This window comes from Misgurnus anguillicaudatus, chromosome 17, assembly GCF_027580225.2.
Source record: "Misgurnus anguillicaudatus chromosome 17, ASM2758022v2, whole genome shotgun sequence".
NCBI classification, from domain to species: Eukaryota; Metazoa; Chordata; class Actinopteri; order Cypriniformes; family Cobitidae; genus Misgurnus; species Misgurnus anguillicaudatus.
The window spans coordinates 24056623-24079397 of NC_073353.2; the positions used below are offsets into that span (position 1 = coordinate 24056623).

Here is a 22775-nt window from a genome sequence, read left to right on the forward strand (position 1 = left end):
TGTTTTGGAAGTAAATTTCTTCATCGTATGTTTTCTTTGATTTCTGAGTTGGGTGTGTAAGTCAACAAATCCAACCCTAGATTATTATAATCACTGTCTTGTTAATTAAAACATAACACCATTTTGAAACATGTCAGCAACTATTAGTAACTGATAGCTGGGATTAAAAACATTTTTACACAGCGGGGTTAGTTGTAATTCTGCGTTTACACCAGCCGCGGTAGAGGCGTCAAGCACAAGTGATTTCAATGTTAAGTCAATGTTAAGACGCGTTGACCGCGTCTGGAGATCTCACGTGCGAATTAGGCGTTTAGCGTGGCGCAGAAGACGCGATTCTGCCTCATTCGCACGTGTAGTTCACGCGAATGGCGCGAATTGAGCGTTGCCGCGGCAAACGCGCGAGTTGAAAAACGTCAACTTTGGCGGAAAAACTCGCCGCGTTAACCAATCAGGACCTTGCTAGTAGTGACGTGATTACAGGAAGCGAGCGGAGTCGCAGAAGTCCCTACCAAGACGCGAATTTCCGCATGAATGTCTCGATGACAAGAATTTCACACGCGAATGAAGCGAGTAAACTCAAAATGTTCAAGCGGCAAACTAGACGTGGTAGACGTGAATTTGATGCCTCAAATGCGGCTGGTGTGAACACACACAGTTACAGTGGTGCTGTAACACAGTGTTATGCTACGTACACACCAAACTCGGGGCATCGCGTTACTCACTCTAGATTACTCACGGGATTTAACTTTGTGTCATGCGAATTTCTCGCTCGAGCTGAATATTTTCAACTTTGGCGTAGACGCGTTTGAGGCGAATAGCGCGTTTTCCCGGCAAACGCGACGCCCATATCGCGTCTGATCGCGTCTTTGCATTGACTTTGTATGTAATCTACTCTCGCAAACTGTAATCGACTCGCGTCTGGTGTAAACCCACAGTTACAATTAAAGGCGGAGTCCACGATGTTTGAAAAACGCTTTGGAAAAGGAGACGGGCCGACTACCAAAACACACTTATAGCCAATCAGCAGTAAGGAGTGCGTCTACTAACCGACATCCTTGCCGGGTTGCGTATGTGTGGGGCAGGTCTATCAACAGAAGGTCCAGATTCTATTGGGGTAGGGGCGTGTTTGTTTAGGTGATTTCAAATATCAACATTGGCTTTCAAACATCGTGGACTCCGCCTTTAAGCCTCAGGTATACAATGATGATGAAATAAAAACGATTTAAATACAATTAATCAAAATGATAACTGTTGATACAATTTCAGGGAAAATATATGACAATTATGATTTTTTTGTCTTTAATTTGCAGCCCTTTTTTAAAAAATCTTTTTGTATGCATTGATGCACAACACAAGGATGATTAGATGAAGGATCATGGATGGATGAATGTGTGGATATCTATCATTATAGGCAGATATATAAACAATATCTACCTTTAGTATAAAGACAGAATTGTATTGAATTATTTGTGTTTAAACTAAATTTTCTAGCTGGTGTTACAACAAACCCTCTGTTTGTTACAATTAACCCCACCTATGGGGTAAGTTGTAACGTTTGCACTCCAGTGACTTTCAGTGTAATTGTACGATAACGGTAGGTCCCACAAACAACCTTAAGTGTTTATTTGTGGCAGAGATGTGTGTGTTGATTGTGTAAAAAACCTCTACTCTCTAAATTTGAGACAAGTGTAACCTCATGTGGTGCAGAATATATGCATTTGTGTGTGTTTTTACCTCTTCTGTCTCCTGCATTACCTGTTCATCATCCTCCACTACCACCAGCGTGAGTTTGCTCTTCTTAAAGTCTAGACGTGTGATCTTAGGCCTGCACAGACAACCAGATGAAATTGCTTTTGTGTGTTAAATTGCATTTACTGAACTATAATAGTTAAAAGAAAAGTGTTTTAAAGTAATAACATTCTTCATTTTAATGTGTAGAAGCTACAACACATTCAATAACTAACAAAAGAGTTAGTAATATAACCTATTAGTTTTAAAAGGGACCAGAATATTAAAGATATAATAAAAAAATCAAGTTATTTTTAAAATACCCTTTTGTGCTGACAGTGCAGCATAATTACTACTTAGAAAAGCACTCACCAGAAAAATAAGCCAATTTTAGTTTCCCCCTCAAACACGAGCACTCCAGTGGGGGTCAGACCCAGGCTGTATTCATTTCCGTCTCGTGCCTGAAGGAGGCAGCGACATAAAGAACAGATAAGTACCTGGATGTAGCTGGATTAAAGTCATATGAAACATACACGCTGTCCGACTCAATCCTGATTTTATCAAGCGCAGGCATGCTTCATTTGCAGGAAGCCTGTTAAACAACAAATGATTTGCTGACCTTGACCATATGCATGTCCACTCCATACATCTCTAGCCATTTGGCCTTGTTTAGGTAGTTTATCTCAGCTTGTGCTGGCGTCTGGCCTCTGTAACAGGGTTAAATAAAATTTGAGGCAAAGGACAGTATATTGAGGAACAATGAACAAGACTGATCTTGCAGTAGCAACTACACAGTGGCAATGTGCAGAAGACATCAAATAAGGATTTTGGTTTGTTACAGAAACAACCCGAGGTGCTCCACATCTGCTGTAGATTACATCTTGTCGAGGTTACAGTGATAGTTCATAAATCACACAAAAAAAGTCAGGGTCAACAGTAGAGCTTTGGCTGAGTAGACAAGAGACATCCAAGCAGAGATAGAGGTGGTGACCTGCATATTGACATTTATCAGTCTGCTTTACATTTAGATTTCCTCTTAAAGACTACCTAAAGAGGAGTCATTATGGATGACTATAACTTTTATACAGAATAAGCACTCCCTCTCATTTATACCTGCACTCCTTCCAGGCATTAAAGAAAGCTTCTTCCATTTCTTCTGTCTGGTTTGGGATAAAGCGGAATTCGGACACTAGGTCAAGTGCATGCTCGGCAGGGTCAAAATCACCCATTTCAGCTGAAAGGTAAAAATGAAAGATAAATGACAGTGTTCAGAACATTCAAAATGTGCTACCTTTATTTACTGCTTTTATTTGCTGGTTGCAATCATTTGTGTAATAATAATACACATTTTAAATTACAGGGAGAATCTAAAATTTTTCTCGGATTTAGAGCCACGCTAAATGCCATTAACTCTTTCCAGCCACTGCTTCCCCGCCAATGACAAGTTTTTATGGCAATCTATATTTCTGCTATTATGCCAAGTTATAAAGCACTGAAGCATCCACTGATCCAAACACAGTTAAACCTCTTTGTGTGTTTTGATCATTGTCTGAAAATGTACTTTACAAAAATGCAATGATCTCAGCTTTTTGCTCAAAAGGTGTTATTTTTAAGAAACCTACCCATATTTAAGAGGTGATAAACAGTGTTGGGGGTAACGCATTACAAGTAACATGCATTACGTAATAATATTACTTTTCTAAAGTAACGAGTAAAGTAACGCATTTCTTTATAAATGTTCATATTAATATTTGAGTTACTTTTTTAAAAAAGCAATGCGAGTTACTTTTCAGTATAATTAATTCAATGTGAAAAAACACAATGTACTGCATTACACTGAACTTGTTAACGTAGATTTACACACTCTATGCGCCGCTCCTGAGAAGAGTTTATTTAAAGAAGAACATTTTCAGGAAGGTATTAAACTTTGTAAAAATCATAAAAAAAATTCTGGCGCTGGTGGGGAAAGAGTTAAAACAGATACAACTAAAACAGCACAATTCAAGTTTAAGCAGCTGTGTGTATGTGAATAACAAGAGAAAGTATGATTTCGTTTCAGTACATTAAACAGAGGACATTTCACAAGACTTTTTTTAAGATGTCAAATAAATCGTTGGTGTCCCCAGAGTACGTAAGCGAATTTTTAGCTCAAAATACCATAAAGATAATTTATTATTGCATGTTAAAATTGCCACTTTGTAGGTACGAGCAAAAATGTGCCCTTTTTGGTTGTATCACATGAGCTGATCTAAATGGCAGTGCCATGGTTGGACAGTGCAGATTAAGGGGCGATATTATCCCCTACTGACATCACAAGGGGAGCCAATTTTCAATTACCTATTTTTTCAGTGGTTTACCAAAACTAAGTTACTGGGTTGCTCATTATCACATTTTCTAGGTTGATAGAAGGACTGTGGATCTATAATAACCAGGTGGATGCTGCACATTGGTGGTGGTTGAGGAGATTCCCCCGTTCATATGTAAAGCGCTTTGAGTACTGAGAAAAAAAGCGCTATATAAATGTAAGGTATTATTATTATTATTATTATTATTATAACACTTAAAGGTACAGTATGTAAGAAATTTATATCAATTAATCATAAAATGGCCCTGATATGTCACTAGACATTAAGAAATCATTTTAATTTCAAATACTTATATCACTGCCAACAGTGGTCTGGACAGGATATTGTCATTTAAAAAGTGGAGTTGCAGCCCTCAACTGATGTTTATGTTGTCATTTTGTGTATTGGCCACCAGCTGTGTGATTGCAGTACCAGTTTTAGCCACAAGTTTTGTGATTGCAATACCAGTTTTGGCCACAATCCTACATACTGTTCCTTTAAACCAGTGCTTCTCAAATAGTGCGGCGGGACCCCCAGGGGGGGCTCGAATCGACACCAGGGGGGGCGCGCAAGACCCCAGGGAAAATACTTTTTCAGGAAGTGATTTTTAAAGACATTACACCCCAATCACGCTGATAAGCCGCTTGTGGTTTTTATTATTTATTGTTATATTTAATTTTTCAGTATCAAATGGTCCAAAAATATTATACTTTAAATAAGGATTGATTTTTTTATTTCAGGCAAATTGATGCATTTTAAGTATTTTCTGTTACAGACTAAAAAACAATGTTAATAAAGTTATTCTTTGTTGTAAGTTGATCGATATTTATTTTTTTGTGTTGTCTTTTTGTGTTTTCTCAATGTTAATAAGCATACAATGTTTTGCAGATGTGTAATTTTATAGACAAATTATACTATTTACAGTCGCGGCGGAGAGTTGGGGGGGCGCGAAATGTTTACCTCTTCCTAGGGGGGGGCGTGACAGAAAATAATTGAGAAGCACTGCTTTAAACTTGGAAAAAGTCACATTTCATGATATGTCCCCTTTAAAGGAACAGTAATGTATGTAAGAAATTTATATTAATTAATCATAAAATGGCCCTGATCATTTTCATTTCAAATACTTATATCACTGACAACAGTGGTCTGGCCAGGATATTGTCATTTAAAAAGTGGAGTTGCAGCCCTCAACTAATGTTTATGTTGTCATTTTGAGGCTGTTTACACTTGTCATTAACATGCATTTTCGTCGATCGGATCAGAAGTGGACGACGTTAATGCCAGGTGTAAACGGTGTTCAAAACATTTTGAACGCGTCCACTTTCGACGACTTTCAACCACATTCAGAGGTAGTCGAAACCCCTTTCGATCGGATTGCTTTTGTAGTGTAAACGCACATGTGGTTGAATGTGTTCGAACAGCCACACGCGACTGCCTTCTTGCCACCCATTTATCTAATATGGAATACTGAACACAATGTTTTACGTCTTTTCTGACTTCTGGCGAACACACGGTGAAAAGCACTATTTTTAGCCTTTCATTGATAAAACTATAGCGGCTGATCTCCGCAATTTTATTTTGCAAGCGTGTGAAAGTTGCGCGATCCTATTTCATCAATTGCGCTGAAAATTTAGAGCTCTAACATATACATGTACAAAACACTGTGCAGCATGTTTACTTGCTGAATAAGCAGTGGACTCTGACATTATATTAGTTCGCGTCCATATAAACACATAATTACTCCTGCTCGCGTTTGAATGACAGCAGAGAGACTTGCCCACCGTCTCACAGACCACCCCCTCACAGTATTCAGGACAGAAGCGGTTGAAAGTGGACAAAAGAGATGGATTTAAATACCAGGTGTAAACATGATTTGTCTCTTTTGGCCACTTGTGATCCGATCAACAAAAACACATCTTAATACCAAGTGTAAACAGTCCCAAAGGTTATTGGCCACCAGCCGTGTGATTGCAATACCAGTTTTGGCCACAATCCTACATACTATTCCTTTTAAGATCAAAGGAAATTTTATATCTTACCATATGACTTTTTAAAACAGAACTGTGTAAATGTACAACATTAATCAATCAAGGAAATTTGCATTACTCTTACCCTGCAAAGAGTACGCAGCCAACTCCACAGCTGTGTCAAAAGGGCACTCCAACCTATGTTCAACAAGATCATCAGCTCATCAAGACCATAAAGATGGTTTGTAATGTCTTTAATAATAGGTGAATAAACCTTAATAATAAACTTACTTGCCACTGAGAATGTCCTGCTTTAATTGTAGTACAAAAAGGTATCTACAAAAAAATGGTTGTGAAAAAAACAAAAAATTAGTAGTATATGTTTCACTCTACCTTATTTATTTATTACTAGATTTCTAATGACAAAAATGGGCAACAAACCTTGTTAGCTCTTCATGCAGGTTGTTGGGCTCAGAGGAATAAAACTTTACTCTCATATGGAGGCAATATGGTGGTCCAACTAAAACATAAGACAAAGCACAGAATAAAATACACACTTTCTACAAGTACAATTGACCTGATGATTTGTATTAGGTGACGCAAAGCTTTTTTGCTAAGACACAAAGGCCGTTACATAATAGAAATGGAATTTATGAAAGAATTTGTCATGCAAGGAATGAGATACAAAGTACTGTTTTCATGGTTCACTACAGCCTCGACTTCACAGACATGGTTAATCATTAAACTTTCACAAACAGTTATTTCTGAGAGCAATACATATCTAGGTCTATCCCAAAACATTGACAATAGAACGGCTTGGATAATGAAACACTTTCTACTTACTTTTGACTTGTTTTTTGATGCTTTTGGTGACATCAAGCCAATGCTGTAAAATGTAAAAAAAAAAATCACAGTTGTTTTGTATACATTAATAAATAGGTTAAATCATTGATTAGGTATTGACAAACAATACAATCTTCATTATGTGTAGAGAGACCAGGTCAAGCATGCAAGAATGCCTTTAGGTTAACATTTTACAAACAGACACTCTTTTAATAGAAAGCAACTTTCTGTGTCAGTAATCTAGAAACTTCTGCCCTGTCTATAGCTGGGCTTCTCTATTGGGGTGATGCATGAACAATGTGGAGGGAGGTAGGGAGGGTGGAGGCACTCATGTTGATGGAAAAGTTTCAATGTACTCTCCCACACATTCCACACACACTCTTCTCTTCCTCTCCCCAGTCTCTACGCTACCTTCAGCACTATTTGATAATATATTGCAGATTTTTGTCACCCTTAAAGTTACAAATAAGCTTTCAATTTAGTTTAATACAAGTTTGAATCAAGTCTACTTACACTGCATTACCTACCACATGACAAAGACCACATAGTCATGCAGACTGGCATTGTAAAACATCAGTAAGATAAGAAACTATGAGCATGCTGCTTTGATAGAGAAATTATCTTCCTAGCTCCACCCAGGCAACAGTGAGTGAGAAATGTCTAGACACATTTCTTTCAACACCCGATACATAACTTGCAATGCAATTCTTTATATGAAAAAAAATTATATTCATCATCTTTATGCATCGTCAGTGTTTAGTGTGACCTCTCTTGACACTAAACACATCTTGAGCGTTTTTGAGCAAAATGAAGTAAAAAGACTAATTTCTTTAATTTTTTTAGGTTTAAGAAATCCTGCAGTTTCCTCTTATTGCTCAAGTGGAAGAGGATTTACAATAAAAACTTGACATATCAGTTTACATTTTAATTCAGTTTTTAATACTACATACACATATCCTGTATTTTCTGGTTGTATTCTATTAAAGAGACTGAGAAACAATTATATATGATCACTATAACACTGGAAAAACAACAAATCTAATTCTAGCATGGTGGCCTAATGGTGCGTTTACACCAACCGCGTTTCAGGCATCAAAATCGCGTCTACCGCGCCTAGTTTGCCACTTGAACAGTTTGAATGTATTTGCGCGTGTAGCGCGAAAAAAGCAAGCATTTGACGTGCGTCAAAGGCAAAATATGCTTCTTGTGGGAGGGGCAAGTGCTATGCGGTTGTCTGTTTGCAAGATGACTGATTTTGATTGTGCATTTATTGAGAGTTACCAGTTTGTATTTGGTATTTGGTCACCTTACTATAGGGGGAAAATAAACGGCGTGGGTCGATAAACGTCCCATGACTCAAAAGTGAAATTTGTATAACTTACGAGGTTGCCCAATATCCTCACTGACACTCTTCCAAGCAAGGACCTTTTTATTCCTGTCTCTATAGCCGTTTCTCAATATGCGTTCTTGTCTGTACTTGTGTTCTTGTGGACTTGTGAAACGTCATCAGTCGCAGCCCAAGTACTGTTCCAAATCAAAGTTCGCATCAAGCTCAAGTTCACATAAAATCCCCGGATGTGTTCTTGATCTGCCCATTTTATCGAGGATGCATCAGAGGAGACTTGTGTGGACTTATGACAGCGAAGTTTCCCAGAATGCATTTCGTGTCAGGAGTTCGTTCTTCCGAGTCTAAACAAGTTCGAACTACGAAGGACACAAATTCGAGTTTGGCGTACTTGGTATTGAGAAACGGCTTATATAAATAAGAACTTGTGTCGTATAGCTCCCGGTGACTGCTGCGGACAATATCAAGCATTCCTTCATGTTGAATGAGTGACTCCGGGCGGGGCTACCGCCACAGCATCAAGCAGGCTCCTGATAGGCTAACGTGGAGAGAAATTCCGCCAAAGTTCAAATTCTTCAACTCGGGCGTCAGCCGGCAATTCGCGTCAAACACAAAATGCACAAAAAGCACCATTCGCGCGAATGAGGCGGAAACGCGTCTTCCGCGCCAAACGCCTCATTCGCGTCGCGAGACCTCCAGACACGCATCAACGCATCTTCACATTGACTTAACATTGAAATCACTCGCGCTTCACGCCTCTACCGCGGCTGGTGTAAACGCAGCATAAGACTTTTGCACAGCACTGTATATATACAAATAAAATTGACAGATTTTGCAGTGTAAAACAGGTGAAAGTATTACTTTAACATGCCTATTGTGTCAGTCAAATCAGCAAACATTTTAAAACACACCCTGCAAACACCATCTAAACAATTCGGCTCTTACCGGGACTTGGGCTGAATCCATGAAGCGCAGGCCGAAGTAATCCGTTTCTACAATATCCAGGTGGTACATGATCTGATCAAACAGCTCTGCACCTTTGGCTTTTTTCTGGAGAAAAAAATAAGATTTATATCAAAAGTATAGTCTGCAGGAAAACGATATGAAGTTTATCTTTGCCAGCTCCACTTTAATTTATCACTTAAAAATGCTGGACTACATGTTCTGTGTACAAACTTCTGTGTGTTACCATGATAACCGAATATTGCCTCAATTCATTCTGCTCATCCTATTAAGCCAATGAGCCATCCCCTGGCCCATCACAAAGAAAAGAGCACCTGGCCTATAACCACCAGAGACATAAACCAAAAGGCAAATAGTCAAACAATTTACAAGTATTTTTTTTAAAGAAGTGCCGAATGTTACTACCATTACTTGGGCCACTTTGTGGGTTCTCAGTGTTAAATCAAAATTAGTTCAGTATTTGTTTCTCGTTATCGAAGACCTATCAGACAGCTTCAAACAGCTGTCACATGTAGAAACCGAAGAGAGCTGACTCACGAACCGCTCACCCAACTGTTGTGCTCCGAGTTGGGAAGGCGGGTGTAGCATCAGCCTGGGCACTCCGCACCGGATACTCACGGAGGCCCCAGTTAGTTGGCATAGCGTATAAAGTATCCCAGCAAGCTACAAGAATGCAGACAAAGAATCCATTGTGTGCTTGAGTGAACCCCGGGCTCAGGCCTCACATTGTTCAGCTGAGGTTTTCCAGCCTGCTAGGCAAGCGCTCGGCCTTTGGAGGCGCAGTTACATTCCTCAGCCTGCATCCAGCAGGCAAGACAGAAACTTGGTTCGACTCTCTGGTCTGAACCCAAATCCTCCATGCTTTCACTTAGATAACAACACACACTACGTTTTCATTCTGTCTGCCTTGGATGCACTGAAAAAGATGCAGAGAAAGCAAGCTGCTTCCCAAAGGTAATTTCTGTAGCAGCAATAACAGATGCATTATTCTAATGCATTACAATAATAATAGGCTCAGTATACCCTATAGTAGTATCAGCAGGGCTGCTTTATTACCAGTTGTGAACAGTATTAGCATCAGCATTCACTATACCCCAAACCTTAGTTTTCAAGCACAGTCTAGTGTGAAAATGACTTAAGATACAAAAGAAGTAAATTCAGTCCTAATCCACCGAATAATAGAAACTGTTGCTACACTTGCTTTCTCCAAAATGTTTCTAACGCAGTGTTTTCCATAAGACTTAATTTAGTTCATTTGCATTTACAGACAAAAATTTTAAAAGAAAATCCTTAATTCAGATCAACCAATTGAATAGCTAACCATCCTGACCCACCCATAGTGTGCACTTCACAAGATTTGTAACATGGGGCTTCTCTGTAGTCTAGGCTTTAATCAAAAGCAAGGGGGCCATGTCAAGCCTGGAAATAAACTGTTTAACTTGGAGCCTGGGCCGTGAAAGCCCAATTCAGCATTTATGGGTTTCTAGGGGTTACTGTCTAAAAGGCTTTTCCTTGGAGATGCTACAGATGGTTAATGCATGTTTGTGCTGCCTGTTGACTGTAACAATATTTTAAGCCTTTTGTTCCTTTTCGGCAGCATAGCAGTGTAAACATGGGTTTTGTAGTGGAAAAAGATCAACAATCTCTCTTTTTTAATCATTAAGAAAAAGTTTATCTAAAAAATATATACATTTGGTCATTATTTGCTTAAGTTTTTTCAAACTATTAAAGCAATACAAAAGAACGTATACAGCTTTACAACAGCTTTTGGGAGATGAAGAACAGATAAGAATTTAAAATGTTAATGAAAATTTACCCATGTTCATTTTGAACAGAAGAGTTTATGTTAAGTAAACAATACTGACAACTCATCCAATATCTTTGTTGTGATTTCGGACTATAAATGCTATAAATCCAGATCTTTTCATTTATTTGTTGACTAAACCACGTAAATGTATGCAGATTATTTCCTTTGTATAACAGATCAGGGGCCCGTACCATGAAATGGTTAACAAACTCAGGGTTACAGGATTAGTTTCAGGTTGACAAAACCAAGCCAATGTGAAGGCCTTGTTGGTAAAAGCTATTTTCATGGTACCCAAAACCCAGAATTTGCACAAACTAATCCTAAACAAAGCTGGCTAACCAACTAAACCAGCTTCATGGTATAGGCCCCAGAGGAAATTGTTGAAAACCAAAACAAAACACTGGGTCTCATTCACTAAGCATGCGAACGCACAAATTTTTGCTTGAGATGTGCGTACGGATGTTTTCACGAACAAATTGTGATTCAATGAAAAATTTTCGTATCAAAATGTCTTATAAATGTACGCAAAAATTCAAGAAAACCTAAAAACACTCATACGCAATAATCACGTACGCAATAATCACAACTAATGTTGATATATAACATTTACATGATTATACTTGATAATATAATATTTTCTGTATTACATATTCTTATATGTGATCTATATTATTATATACAATTTATTATACATTATTATAGCCTACTTATTTTTAATTGCAAATCTTCATGCTTTCCTCACTTTTTAAATCTCTATATTAAGGCGTCTGCTTAATGCCTAATGTATTGTAAAGGTCATGTAAATGTAATGAGAAGTCCAAACGTCAATCACTTGATCTCCTGTCTATATTATTTTAGATACAGATGCGTGTATCTATCATATTAATTAAATGTCATATTTGTTAAAGCAATTAATACTTATTTACCGTTACTCGGTCGGTGGACAGCACTGGCTTCCTCCAGCGACAGCAAAACCTCCCAAATAAAAAATGCAAAGCAAAATGTATTACCAAATTTGCGCACGCAGATGCTCATGTAGAACACTCCAAATTGACTAACATAAGAACAAGCATAAGAACAAACTTATGTGCGTCCGCACGCGTTGTGAATTAGGCAGAAGGTTCAAGTGTGCGTATAAATACGAAAAATGTACGCAATTATTAGTGAATGAGACCCACTGTAAGCCATCTACAATAGGAACAGAACAACAATAAACATTGAGATCTCAGAGTAAACTAGTATGGCTGATGTGAGATGGTAAGGATGGGTATCATTAAGATTTTAATTATATTATTATTGTATTGCACTATCATTTTATTTATATAGCACTATATTACAACGAGTGTTGACCAAAGTACTGAACATATCCGATAAAAATACATAATACATATTACTCCAAGCTAAAGTTTTGTTGCATTGTCAGCATCGACCTTGGTAAAGTGTAACCACACATTTGAATGTTTAGTGCTGTCTGCTATTGTCGCTAATTTCAAGAAGTGTCTTTCTTGTGCGCGTGCCCGCTGTAGCACAGTAGACACAAACTGCATGAGAAACACAGGATGCATGCTCTCTTTGTTTGGGAATAACAAACATGCATCATAAATGCAAATTTTAAATGACTGGTGAAATAAAACCTGCAAGATAAGTTTAATGTAGCAACATATAAGAATCTGTGCTCGTTTAATAGAGTTTCTGTACCCAATTCTCCATGACATGAGTCCTGCGTTTATTGATAATGTCCTTGCTTAGTTTCAAAGAGAACATTAGAAACCTCTCAGGACCAGCCAAGACAGGATTCATATATGTCAAAAGCAATGGTAGCAAAACAACATTCAAATGGCTGATTAGGAATGCCAAAAATGTTTCATTTTTCTAAAGCTACTCAGGACATAGGAAAGCAATATAGGAGGATAACTTAAGCGAGTATGAGAGTACTCCTAAACAAACATGTGAGCATAAAGCCCTGAGTCATCAATTAAACAACAACAACAACATACTGAAGTTCTCAAGCACATAAAACACATTCTGCTGAAGGTCACAGAAATTCCTCACCCACAGCATAAACAAAGGTATTAAGAAGCGGAGGGGAAGTAATTCATTGTCCACAATCCAATGACACACATGCCTACAAGAGTGATGATGCCAATAACCAATAAACAGAAAGACAAACATTAGGCTTAAAGCTAGGAGACATCAAGACATAGCAAAAATAAACTTAAGATTTCACTTCAAGTGACATTAGGTCACGATTATTTAATGTTGGGAAGTCAAGTCATATGCAGAGGAGAGCAAGGCACAACGGATTTTGGTTATGGCTGTCATTTAAAAAAATATTCGACTTTTCGAACCTGTACATACATGCTACAAATGATCACTTTAAAGCTGACATAACACAAGACGTTTTTTGCCAATCTAAGGTTAATCTTGCTTATATATAGAGTAGTATTTCATCATTCATATATCCAAAGAGTCTTTCGTTTAGTCAGATTTATAAAAGAAAAAACAGCCCTACCGATTTTTGCCGTAAAAGGTCGAACAGTGCGGTAGGCGGAGCTGAAGAGTTACGAGTACGCCCAGCTTCGGATACTAGTTTTGGATTTACAGCCGACATAGATGGAAATCAAACTTTTAAAAAAAAAATTTTTTTTTAAATAACCAGCCTTATATTATAAATATGATCCAGAATCGGATACTTAGTCCGTAATGGCAGACAGGAACAATAGCAGCAACGATTACAGCAGGACGTCTCTAACAGGTTATTAATCCTGGCTTGTTTATCCGCTATTTTAATAAAAATGCAACATAATCCAGTTTTTAACTGCATTTGCCCGTTTAAAAAGGTGTAAATGTTGTAAATGCAGTACAAAGTGATGTTGTCGGTGTTGTTTACATTAAATGCACGTATGCGCGATTGCAAACAAAACACGTGAGATTTTGAATTACTTATGCCTGTGGTTGTGACTCCTAAATGGGGTCTTTTAAAGTTTTGACCGCTCCAATAGTTGTAAAAATTTGGAAAATCCGGCGTCAAACTGAACCTTGTTTGTAAAGCAGTCCTCGCCGAAATGCAGCCAGGGAACAAACACTCAATCGCAATTACGTTGCTGTCCGGTAAAGACGAACTGCATCCACTGTTGTCTTACGACAGGGAAAGCTAAATAAGGTTTTCTTCTCCTTAGATCCAAAAACACACTTCTTTTGTCGAGCTATCATGCTAAAACAAAGTTGTCGCGTGCTGTGCAGTGACACCGGTGACTTCTACTCGACGGAGCAATGCTAATGCGCATTCTCGCTCTCACTTGACGTGCAGGGCAGGCATGCTTTTCTGGAGGTAAAGGCCCATAAAAGGAATATGGGGTCAATCAGTCGTAACGGATACCCCCATTTGAAATAAACTTTCTGAAACTTGTAGGAAAAAGGAGGCGTGAGTTTGGCTCAGAAATACTGTTACAAGCTCAACTGCTTTTTTGACACTTTGCTTATGTTAAGCATGAGGACTACAAGTCTTAAACTATGTTAATAAGTCAGAATGCATGAAATAGCATTAAACCTCCCCTTTAACAAGTGAAAAAAATCTAAACATTACAACTTACACCCCATAGGTGGGGTCAGTGTTGTAGTCAAGTTCAGCTCATTCGAGTCCAAGTCCAGACTAAGACCAAAGGCTGTCGAGTTAAAGGCAGGACTTGACTACAACACTGGGTGGGCTTAATTGCAACAGAGGGTTTGTTGCAACATCTGCATAAAATTATTCTTAAACTAATAATTTAATACTATATTATGTCTATATTGTAGAGGTGGATACTGTTATCACAGACAGATATCCATACATAAATACATACATCCATGCTCCTTCATCGCACCATTCTTCTATTATGCATCATTACGTTAGTAAGAGCAGCAAACTTAGAATAAACTTAAAATAACTTTTTAAAGTCAAGTTAAAATAATATCGAAGTTTCAAGTATTTTCAGAACTGCCAAGCCTAAGGTCTTACAAAGTGTGAAGAGTATGACTAGGTCCAAATAACAACTGAATCCACATATACCACTCTTTTCCCAGGTTTTCTCCCATAACTGTATTAGAAAAAGAGTAATAAAAAACAGCCTCTAACAGCAATTTACAAAGGGGGAGCATTTGCCTTATTGTACGTGACTCAGTAGACAAGGATGTTTCTACCACAGCACACTAATGCATTGGATTTAACTAAGCTTTTATCAAATCAAGGTCACCTTAAATTGTGAAACTCATGATACAACAAAACAAGTTTCACATTGGAAGTACAACTGCCACCACTAGAATCCTAGATCTGAGTCAACCAAACAAACATTAGTGACTTAAACAAGTTGCATCATCATGTACACTTTCCAGAAGAAATGCGAATTTCTCAGTCCTAAACTCAACTCACCGGCAAGTCAACACTGACATCTGTACCATCCAACAAAGACACTCGGCAAGTGATGATGGATTTGGCATCTCCAGCAGCAGGGATGTGTGTTGTTGCTCGCTGGGCTTCCCGGAGACGAGTTTTCTCAGCATGCTTGCGGATGGACCGCCGGCCCAGAGTCCGCCGCAGAAAACTGAGCATGATCAGGAAGATTTATTAGTCCAGCCTGGAAGAAACAGTCATAACAACATCACAGTTAAATTACAGACTCTGGCCAACTAATATGAAAATTCACCACATTTGCATGATGACAGTAGTTTTTTTTTTTTGTGGAAGACCACAAAATGTCCTTATGAAAATTTACCACAGCTTTTGAATAGCAACCATGGTTCAACTGAAGCATAGCAAGACCACAGTAAATACCATGAATGGCTTCTCGTTTCTAAACAAACATTTGTTACAATAGCAGTCTATATTTAATATAAAGTAGTAACTTAGTAAAATATAGCATGACAGCATAACATAGCATATAGCATGTATTTTTACTCTTTTTCCACCAAAACACTTATCCATTTGTCTTACTTTAGCAGCACCATGATAAGTTTCCTGTAATTCGTAACTTAGTCCTTTATATCTAGTTCACGAACACTGATAACGATATTTGAAAGGAAAAATAAGTTTGAAAAAAAAATCGAGTGGTTAGTGTTTACTGTCAGATTACACGCGCGGTATGAACTCGGTCTTGTATCACGCGCTAAACTCCGGTGACACCTGTTTGCTTAAAAGACTAAACTATTACGCACTATTAAAATTAAACGTCAAAACGACACAAAAATAAGCTATTTATATGTAGGCACAAATAACCAGCCTTCACAACAACTCTATTCAGCTTTAGTTGGATTTCATGTCGGGTTTTGGGATTGCTTGATATGAAAAGCGTCCCACTCAGACATTCACGCTCTAGCGGCGCAAGCACTTGTTGATCCTCCATCAGTCCAGAGACAAAAGCGATACTTACTGCAGATTTAAGAATATTTCACTGATGAAAATGTCCTCTCGCATCGCCTTTTATCAAAAAACTACTTTGTGTTTTGAATTATCCATCTTCTAAGCCGTAGTCTGCTTTCACCGCCTTTTTTTTGTGTTGATAAGTGCAAGCGATATTCTCCCTGCTCCGCAAGACTCCAGGATGGCTGTTTTCCCTCCGGAAATGACGTCATGTAAGTCCCTAAAAGTGGATTTCATTTAAAGGGCCGGTGTTGGGCGAACATTATTAGAGAGTTATTATTAAACAACTTTTCTTTATTATTTTTCAGTAAACTAGTATGCGACTTAGTATTGAGTTATGATAGTTGAATGAACATTTAGAGCAAACCAATAGATTATAAAAAATGTGGTTTTCCCAATTTAGCTGTATGCACAATGAAATGACTGTTATAATTAAAAACATGAATGACACCCTTAAATTATTACAAAAAGTACTGTGATGGTACAATGTTGTGTTACTAATGGCTATTTTAGTAATGTACTATGGTAAATAAATCACTTCACTATGCTGTACCATACTGTATTTTACACATTGGAACTGTACTTACTGATATGTGTACTATATTTATTGTTGTAACTGTGCATCTTAACTACACTGCTGCCAGGACTATGCAAACAAGATTTGTACTCCTGTGTCAAGGATGTGACAATTAAGTTATTTGATTTGGTAGTCAAAATGTACAGGACTTGATGTTCACAAACATACGCGTTTTAATGTCTTGCCAACTTCTGTTCTGTAATGTACTGGTTGTTTGCACATTCTAATGATTAAAATGTTAAGTTAAATCTAACTAGATAAGGATTCTGTTGATATTGGCAGAATGAGAAGACAATCTTGGAAGTTAAATGACATTGTCAGGTTTTTACAGGTGCTCTGTATTTTTACAACAGCGCCACCCACAGGTAACTCTACGGCAGTAAATCCAGAAACTTATTACAACTAAAATCACGTCTTCATTTGAACAGACAAATGGTTGCAATTGTATCATAGAACTTTTGAAGACAACGTTTAAATAAAATAACAATCAACAGCACACATTTTATTTAAAGATTTTCTTTTTAATATAATGTATGTACACTTTTTAATATTTTCATAAAAATTGACACGTGTAACAACCTTCCTGTTACTTGCAGCAAATAAAATGTTAACACCTCTTTGTAATTGTATGGTTTTTTGAAAAAGTGCTGTGTCTTTCCCACAAGGCATGAGGCATTTAGTTTCTCCAAAATTTCTCCGCTTTCCTGTTTTGCTTTTGAATAATATCTTTTAGTAAAATCTATTAATTTACTGCTGTGTAATAAACATAAGAGGGAATAATTTGGTCCTAAAACCTAGTTTCTCCAGCAAGTATGACTACAAAGAAATGACAGTAATGCCTGTAAAATATAGTACCTTACAAAGAGTATAGGCATGGACTAATTTGACTCCGCATTCAACTAAACATATCCTGTTAAAAACTCTGTAATGGGTCACAAATTTAATAATGTCAAAAATGTATATTCTATATGTCTGCAAGCATCTTAGGGGCCAATGCTATTTTGTCAGATTCAAAGCCAATGTCGGATCTGACGGCTTCTAAACACAATACTTATCATAAAAGTAGGGCTCAGTTAAATAAACACAATAAACAAGAAAACATTATATCTAAAGTTTTGAGCCAGGCCTAGGTCAAACCTGAATGTGAATTAGACTGACATTCAAACAATTGCACACATACAGACAGAAACATACAGTAACACACACGCACGCAGTCTTAGTTTGTTAATTGCATCTTAGATAAAGGGATGTTACACATATGCACAAGAGGACACCAGATTTAACCCGTGGAAGAGAGTAAGCATAAAAAGGGAGAAAATTCCCAACTCTCTTGAGCAGGTCTGTGTAAAAACAAAAAAAGTTTGTTAATAAGTATTCCTTACTTAAGCTCTCAAATCTCATTTGAGCATGTAAATATGCAAACATATAGAGTGCCATGTAGCTTATTGCTTTCCTATAACTATAGCTCAACTAGTAGTACATAGCGATGGCAATGGCAAGCTCATTGGTTTAGATTCCAGGGAATGCAGATACTGATAAACTTGAATGCTGTGCAAAGCAACTTTGGATGAAAGTGTATGCCAAATGCAGAAGTCTAATGTAAACGGAGTGACTGCGATGATAAGCATGAATAAACAGAGGCACAAAGGAGATTTAAGAGCTATGTGAGCAAATAAAGATTTACATTTTAGGCTGTTCCTCAAATGTATATATTGTATATATTGTAAAATACCCAATGAATAATATGGAATAATTTGTGTGTTTGTTATTTTTGTCCAAAATGCATACATTGTATGGAATAAAACAATACAATTCTTTTTAAAACTGGTGTTTCATTGAGTAATAGAGGTTTTTGAGCACATGAGAGTGGGTAAATGATGAACTATTCCTTAAACATCTGCACTACAGACAAGACTTATGAATAACGGGTGATAAATATTTTGCATTATAGTCCATCCTGACTGTGTCAGGCTTGATTCAATGCTATATACTGCAGACACAGAGCACTTGAGAAGCAACTGTAATGCAAAGTGTTGCTTTCAGCTATTTTAGCTGAATGACTGCTAAAATAAACAAAAAGCACAATAAATAAAAGTTAATTTCATTCGCCTATAAAAAGAGAACAAAGCAAACAGAATAATAATGATCCACCATCATTTGTTTTATGGAAAAGCAGATCTTGATTTGTAAGTAGTTAGTTTTGTTCAATAAGCAGAGCTCAACATTTAAGATTAAAACAATAAATACTAATAAACGTAAAACTGATCATCTGCAGCACAGGCCTGGATGTGAATTGTCTTGTGTCATTTCTGTTCTGCGTTTTCTTTCCAAATAATTGAGGTGACCACATAAAAAAACTCATTCATTCACGGGCCTGCCCTTACACACTTACATTTGGCACCAGAAGTCTCAACTATATTCATTATTAACATATATTTATATTTAGCAAAACCCTGAACACTTAAGTCCCAACAAGTACCAAATTCACCTTTGTTAGATTTTTTTTGTTTTGTTTTTTTCATTGAAGCTTGGCATATTGTCTTTCTTGCCAGCCTAAAGTGCAGCAGTGCTTTCTTTATGTCCTGTGTTCCTGACTCGAGAAAAGACCCCAGCGATCCGTGATATCATCGCGTGGAGAAGGTCGAGTCACTGAACGTCAGCATCGATTTCGGGAAAAGCTGGCATCACATCAGTTTGATTCATACAACATGGACTTGAGCGATCTCACCGGGCCCTCCTCGTAAACCCTCAGGATGGCCTCGCAGACAAACTTAAACTGGCTCTGAGAGGACACAGAACAGAGAGGAAGTCATGTTGAATGAAGAGCATAATTCACAGGCGGTGTGTGTGCGTGAGAGAGAGAAAAAGAACCATAATGACTACAGAATCACTGTGTGAACTATAAGACATGCATCTATTTTAGAAAACAGATGACAGGATGTGGACTGAAAGAAACTAGATGATGTTAACACCATGGTATTTTTTATGTAGCCTACAATGTGAATAAGGAGGCATTTATGTATGTACAATACTGAAAAATGTGTATCACATGCTGCGAATAATCCTTGTCATGAACACAGTAACTAGAAAATTAAAGGTGCAGTGTGTAATTTTTATAAGTATCTCTTGACAGAAATGCAAAATAATATACAAAACTATATTATCAGAGGTGTATAAAGACCTTTTTATAATGAACTTTTATGTTTTTATTACCTTAAAATAAGACGTTTTTATCTACATACACAGAGGGTCCCCTTACATGGAAGTCGACATTTTGTGCCACCATGTTCATACAGAAGCCCTTAACGGACAAACTTTTTACTAAGTTGTGTCCGATGATGTCATGTTTTTCCGGTGGCGGCTACCATAGCTTCTCTATGCATTTCAAAACAAGGGGTGAGCAGTGGACTGAGCCGTTGGTTGCAATTCACAACCTCACCACTAGATGCCACTAAAATTTGCACACTGCACCTTTAAACTACTAGTGACTACAGAATCTATTTTGATTATCAAACTTGACAAAAAAAATTGACAAATATACTATAGGTACTATAATGCAAAAAAATTTAATCTGTATTTGCATGTAATTTTATCTACAGTAATAAAACACTCATGCACTCTCTCTCCTGTGGTTAGTTGCATAAACTGCTTAGACAAGTCTTAAAGGTGCATTGTGTAAATCATTTGACAGAAATGCAATATAATATACATAACTATATTATCAGTGGTGGATAAAGGCCTTACATAATGAACTGTATTGTTTTTATTACCTTAGAATGAGCCATTTTATCTACATACACCGTGGGTCCCCTTACATGGAAGTCGCCATTTTGAGGCATCATGTTTCTACAATAGCCCTAAATGGACAAACTGCTCTACAAGACGTTTGTCACTACGTTGTCTCAACGATGACACGTTTGTTCTGTGATCGGTACCATAGCTTCTCTATGCTATTTGAAAGGGAGGGGTGCAATACCCAACCTCACCACTAGATGCTGCTAAAATCTACACACTGCACCTTTAACTTTTTTCAAGACTGGTCATAACATATTTAAATCAATCACATTAAAAAGTAAATTGGTCTAATTTGAATCCAAAAGTAGGACTGATTTAGCCCAGACCTACTGATAGTTAGTCTTAAGTAAGCGGCTATGTTTATGCAAGCGGCCACTGCTGGTTAATGGGGGCTACTTAAGATTAGTTGAAAACCACTCGCATTGTTGTAATTTTTAAGTATTTAATTACATTTATATTGTCAGATAAAATAAGTGTATTTATTAGGACTGGCTGCCTGAAAGGCTATGCAATACTTATCATATATGAGGAGAACAAATAGGGACCTACAGGTGTCTGAATCATCATGGCCCTTTGATCCCTCATGGTTCTGACGATGTCCAGTGGATATACAGGCTGACCACACTCCATCAGACACATTGCCGTCTCCATGGTGATAAGAACTCCTGTCCGGCCTATCCCAGCACTGGAAAAATAAGGAGAGTTAAACTGTAATTTCCTCTGCATTTCATATCCCAAAAAATCTCACACAACTACACTTAGATACTTCATTATGTATTGTATTTATAATCACGTCATAATAAAAAGACCAAAGCTTATCAAAGCTGACATGTGAGCGATTGTCCTGTAAAAAATAAAGGCAAAATTTAAAATTATATGAAAAGGGACCAAAGCTTATAATTTACCTGCAGTGGACCACAACAGGCTCATCCTTTCCAGCTCGTTTACTTCGGACGAGAGCCACAAAATCCAGGAAATCCGTTGAGTCGTCTGGTACACCGTGATCAGGCCAAGCCAGGTACTGGATCTGGGTCAACTCCCTGTCCTCCCCACTCTACCAGCACACAGAACAGCAAAAACACAAAAAAGATATACCACATTATGACAAAAGATCAATGTAAATGTAGTCCTGGGGTCAAAGAAGCAGCTGCAACATAGTTTAAAGGACAAGTTCGGTATTTTACACTTAAAGCCCTGTTTTCAGATTATTTATGATGAAATAGAACGGTTTTGACTGAAATTTGGAATATGATGCTGGCCCGAGAATTTTCGGATGTTTGTTCTATCACCTCCCACCTCTATAATGGGTGTATAGGTGCACGGGAACAATCCTTCCTTAAAATGCATTAAACTTTCGTTTACAAAGACATGAAACTCACCGAGTGGTCGGGGGTGTTCACTGATGTGCTCACGCAGGAATCGCTGCAAAAGACGCATTCCAACAGGTTTTATCGTAGTTTTTGTCCAACTCCATTGACTTGTATTAGATGTGCTGTGAGGTACGGTATTACTCCGCGCCGGGAACTTTGTTTGTATTCTTGCAATTGGCAAAGGCAGATTATCGCCACCACCTGAGCTGGAGTGTCTATAATTCAAGCTCTCAACGGAAGAAAATACGGGTGTGAGACGTTTGAAAAAAAAGGTCCACAAGTTTACAACGAATGGTAAAACACCTGTTGGAAAGCATCTTTTGCAGCGATTTTTGTGTGAGCATATCAGTGAACACCCCTGACCACTCGGTGAGTTTCACGTCTTTGTAAACAAAAGTTCAATGCATTCTAGGAAGGACTGTTCCAGTGCACCCACGCAGCCACCGCAGAGGTGGGAGGTGGTAGAACAAACACCCAAAATTGTCCATATGTCCAAATTTCAGTCAAAACCGCTCCACTTCATCACAAACAATCTAAAAACAGGGCTTTAAGTGTAAAATACCGAACTTGTTTAAAATGAATTGCAAATTAAAATGAGCAACAAGCAGTAAATGTAAGAAAGCAACAAGAGTCCAACCTA

General features: G+C 37.7%; 2 protein-coding genes across 4 annotated transcripts in view; both read right to left on the reverse strand.

The window, feature by feature from the left end:
* The window catches only part of epb41l5 (erythrocyte membrane protein band 4.1 like 5), a 41131-nt gene extending 24531 nt beyond the window's left edge, over positions 1 to 16600 (reverse strand). The window contains exons 1-11 of one of the 3 annotated variants that reach the window (XM_055216387.2): positions 16404 to 16600; positions 15407 to 15611; positions 9174 to 9278; positions 6884 to 6926; positions 6482 to 6560; positions 6332 to 6376; positions 6186 to 6238; positions 2842 to 2962; positions 2348 to 2435; positions 2101 to 2189; positions 1756 to 1825 (exon numbers count right to left, since the gene is read on the reverse strand). In XM_055216387.2, coding sequence (XP_055072362.2) covers positions 1756 to 1825; positions 2101 to 2189; positions 2348 to 2435; positions 2842 to 2962; positions 6186 to 6238; positions 6332 to 6376; positions 6482 to 6560; positions 6884 to 6926; positions 9174 to 9278; positions 15407 to 15586 — 873 coding nt within the window. In that variant the 5' untranslated portion in view covers positions 15587 to 15611; positions 16404 to 16600. Of the gene's footprint in view, positions 1 to 1734; positions 1826 to 2100; positions 2190 to 2347; positions 2436 to 2841; positions 2963 to 6185; positions 6239 to 6331; positions 6377 to 6481; positions 6561 to 6883; positions 6927 to 9173; positions 9279 to 15406; positions 15612 to 16403 lie in introns of all 3 variants that reach the window. The other 2 variants (XM_055216386.2, XM_055216385.2) reach the window with 2 other exon arrangements.
* Positions 16601 to 17446: 846 nt separating this feature from the next.
* Positions 17447 to 22775, reverse strand: part of ptpn4a (protein tyrosine phosphatase non-receptor type 4a) — a 50522-nt gene continuing 45193 nt past the window's right edge. Inside the window, exons 25-27 of the mRNA XM_055216384.2 lie at positions 21671 to 21819; positions 21315 to 21450; positions 17447 to 19752 (exon numbers count right to left, since the gene is read on the reverse strand). Of these exons, the coding sequence (XP_055072359.2) occupies positions 19660 to 19752; positions 21315 to 21450; positions 21671 to 21819 (378 nt within the window). The 3' untranslated portion in view covers positions 17447 to 19659. The remainder of the gene's footprint in view (positions 19753 to 21314; positions 21451 to 21670; positions 21820 to 22775) is intronic.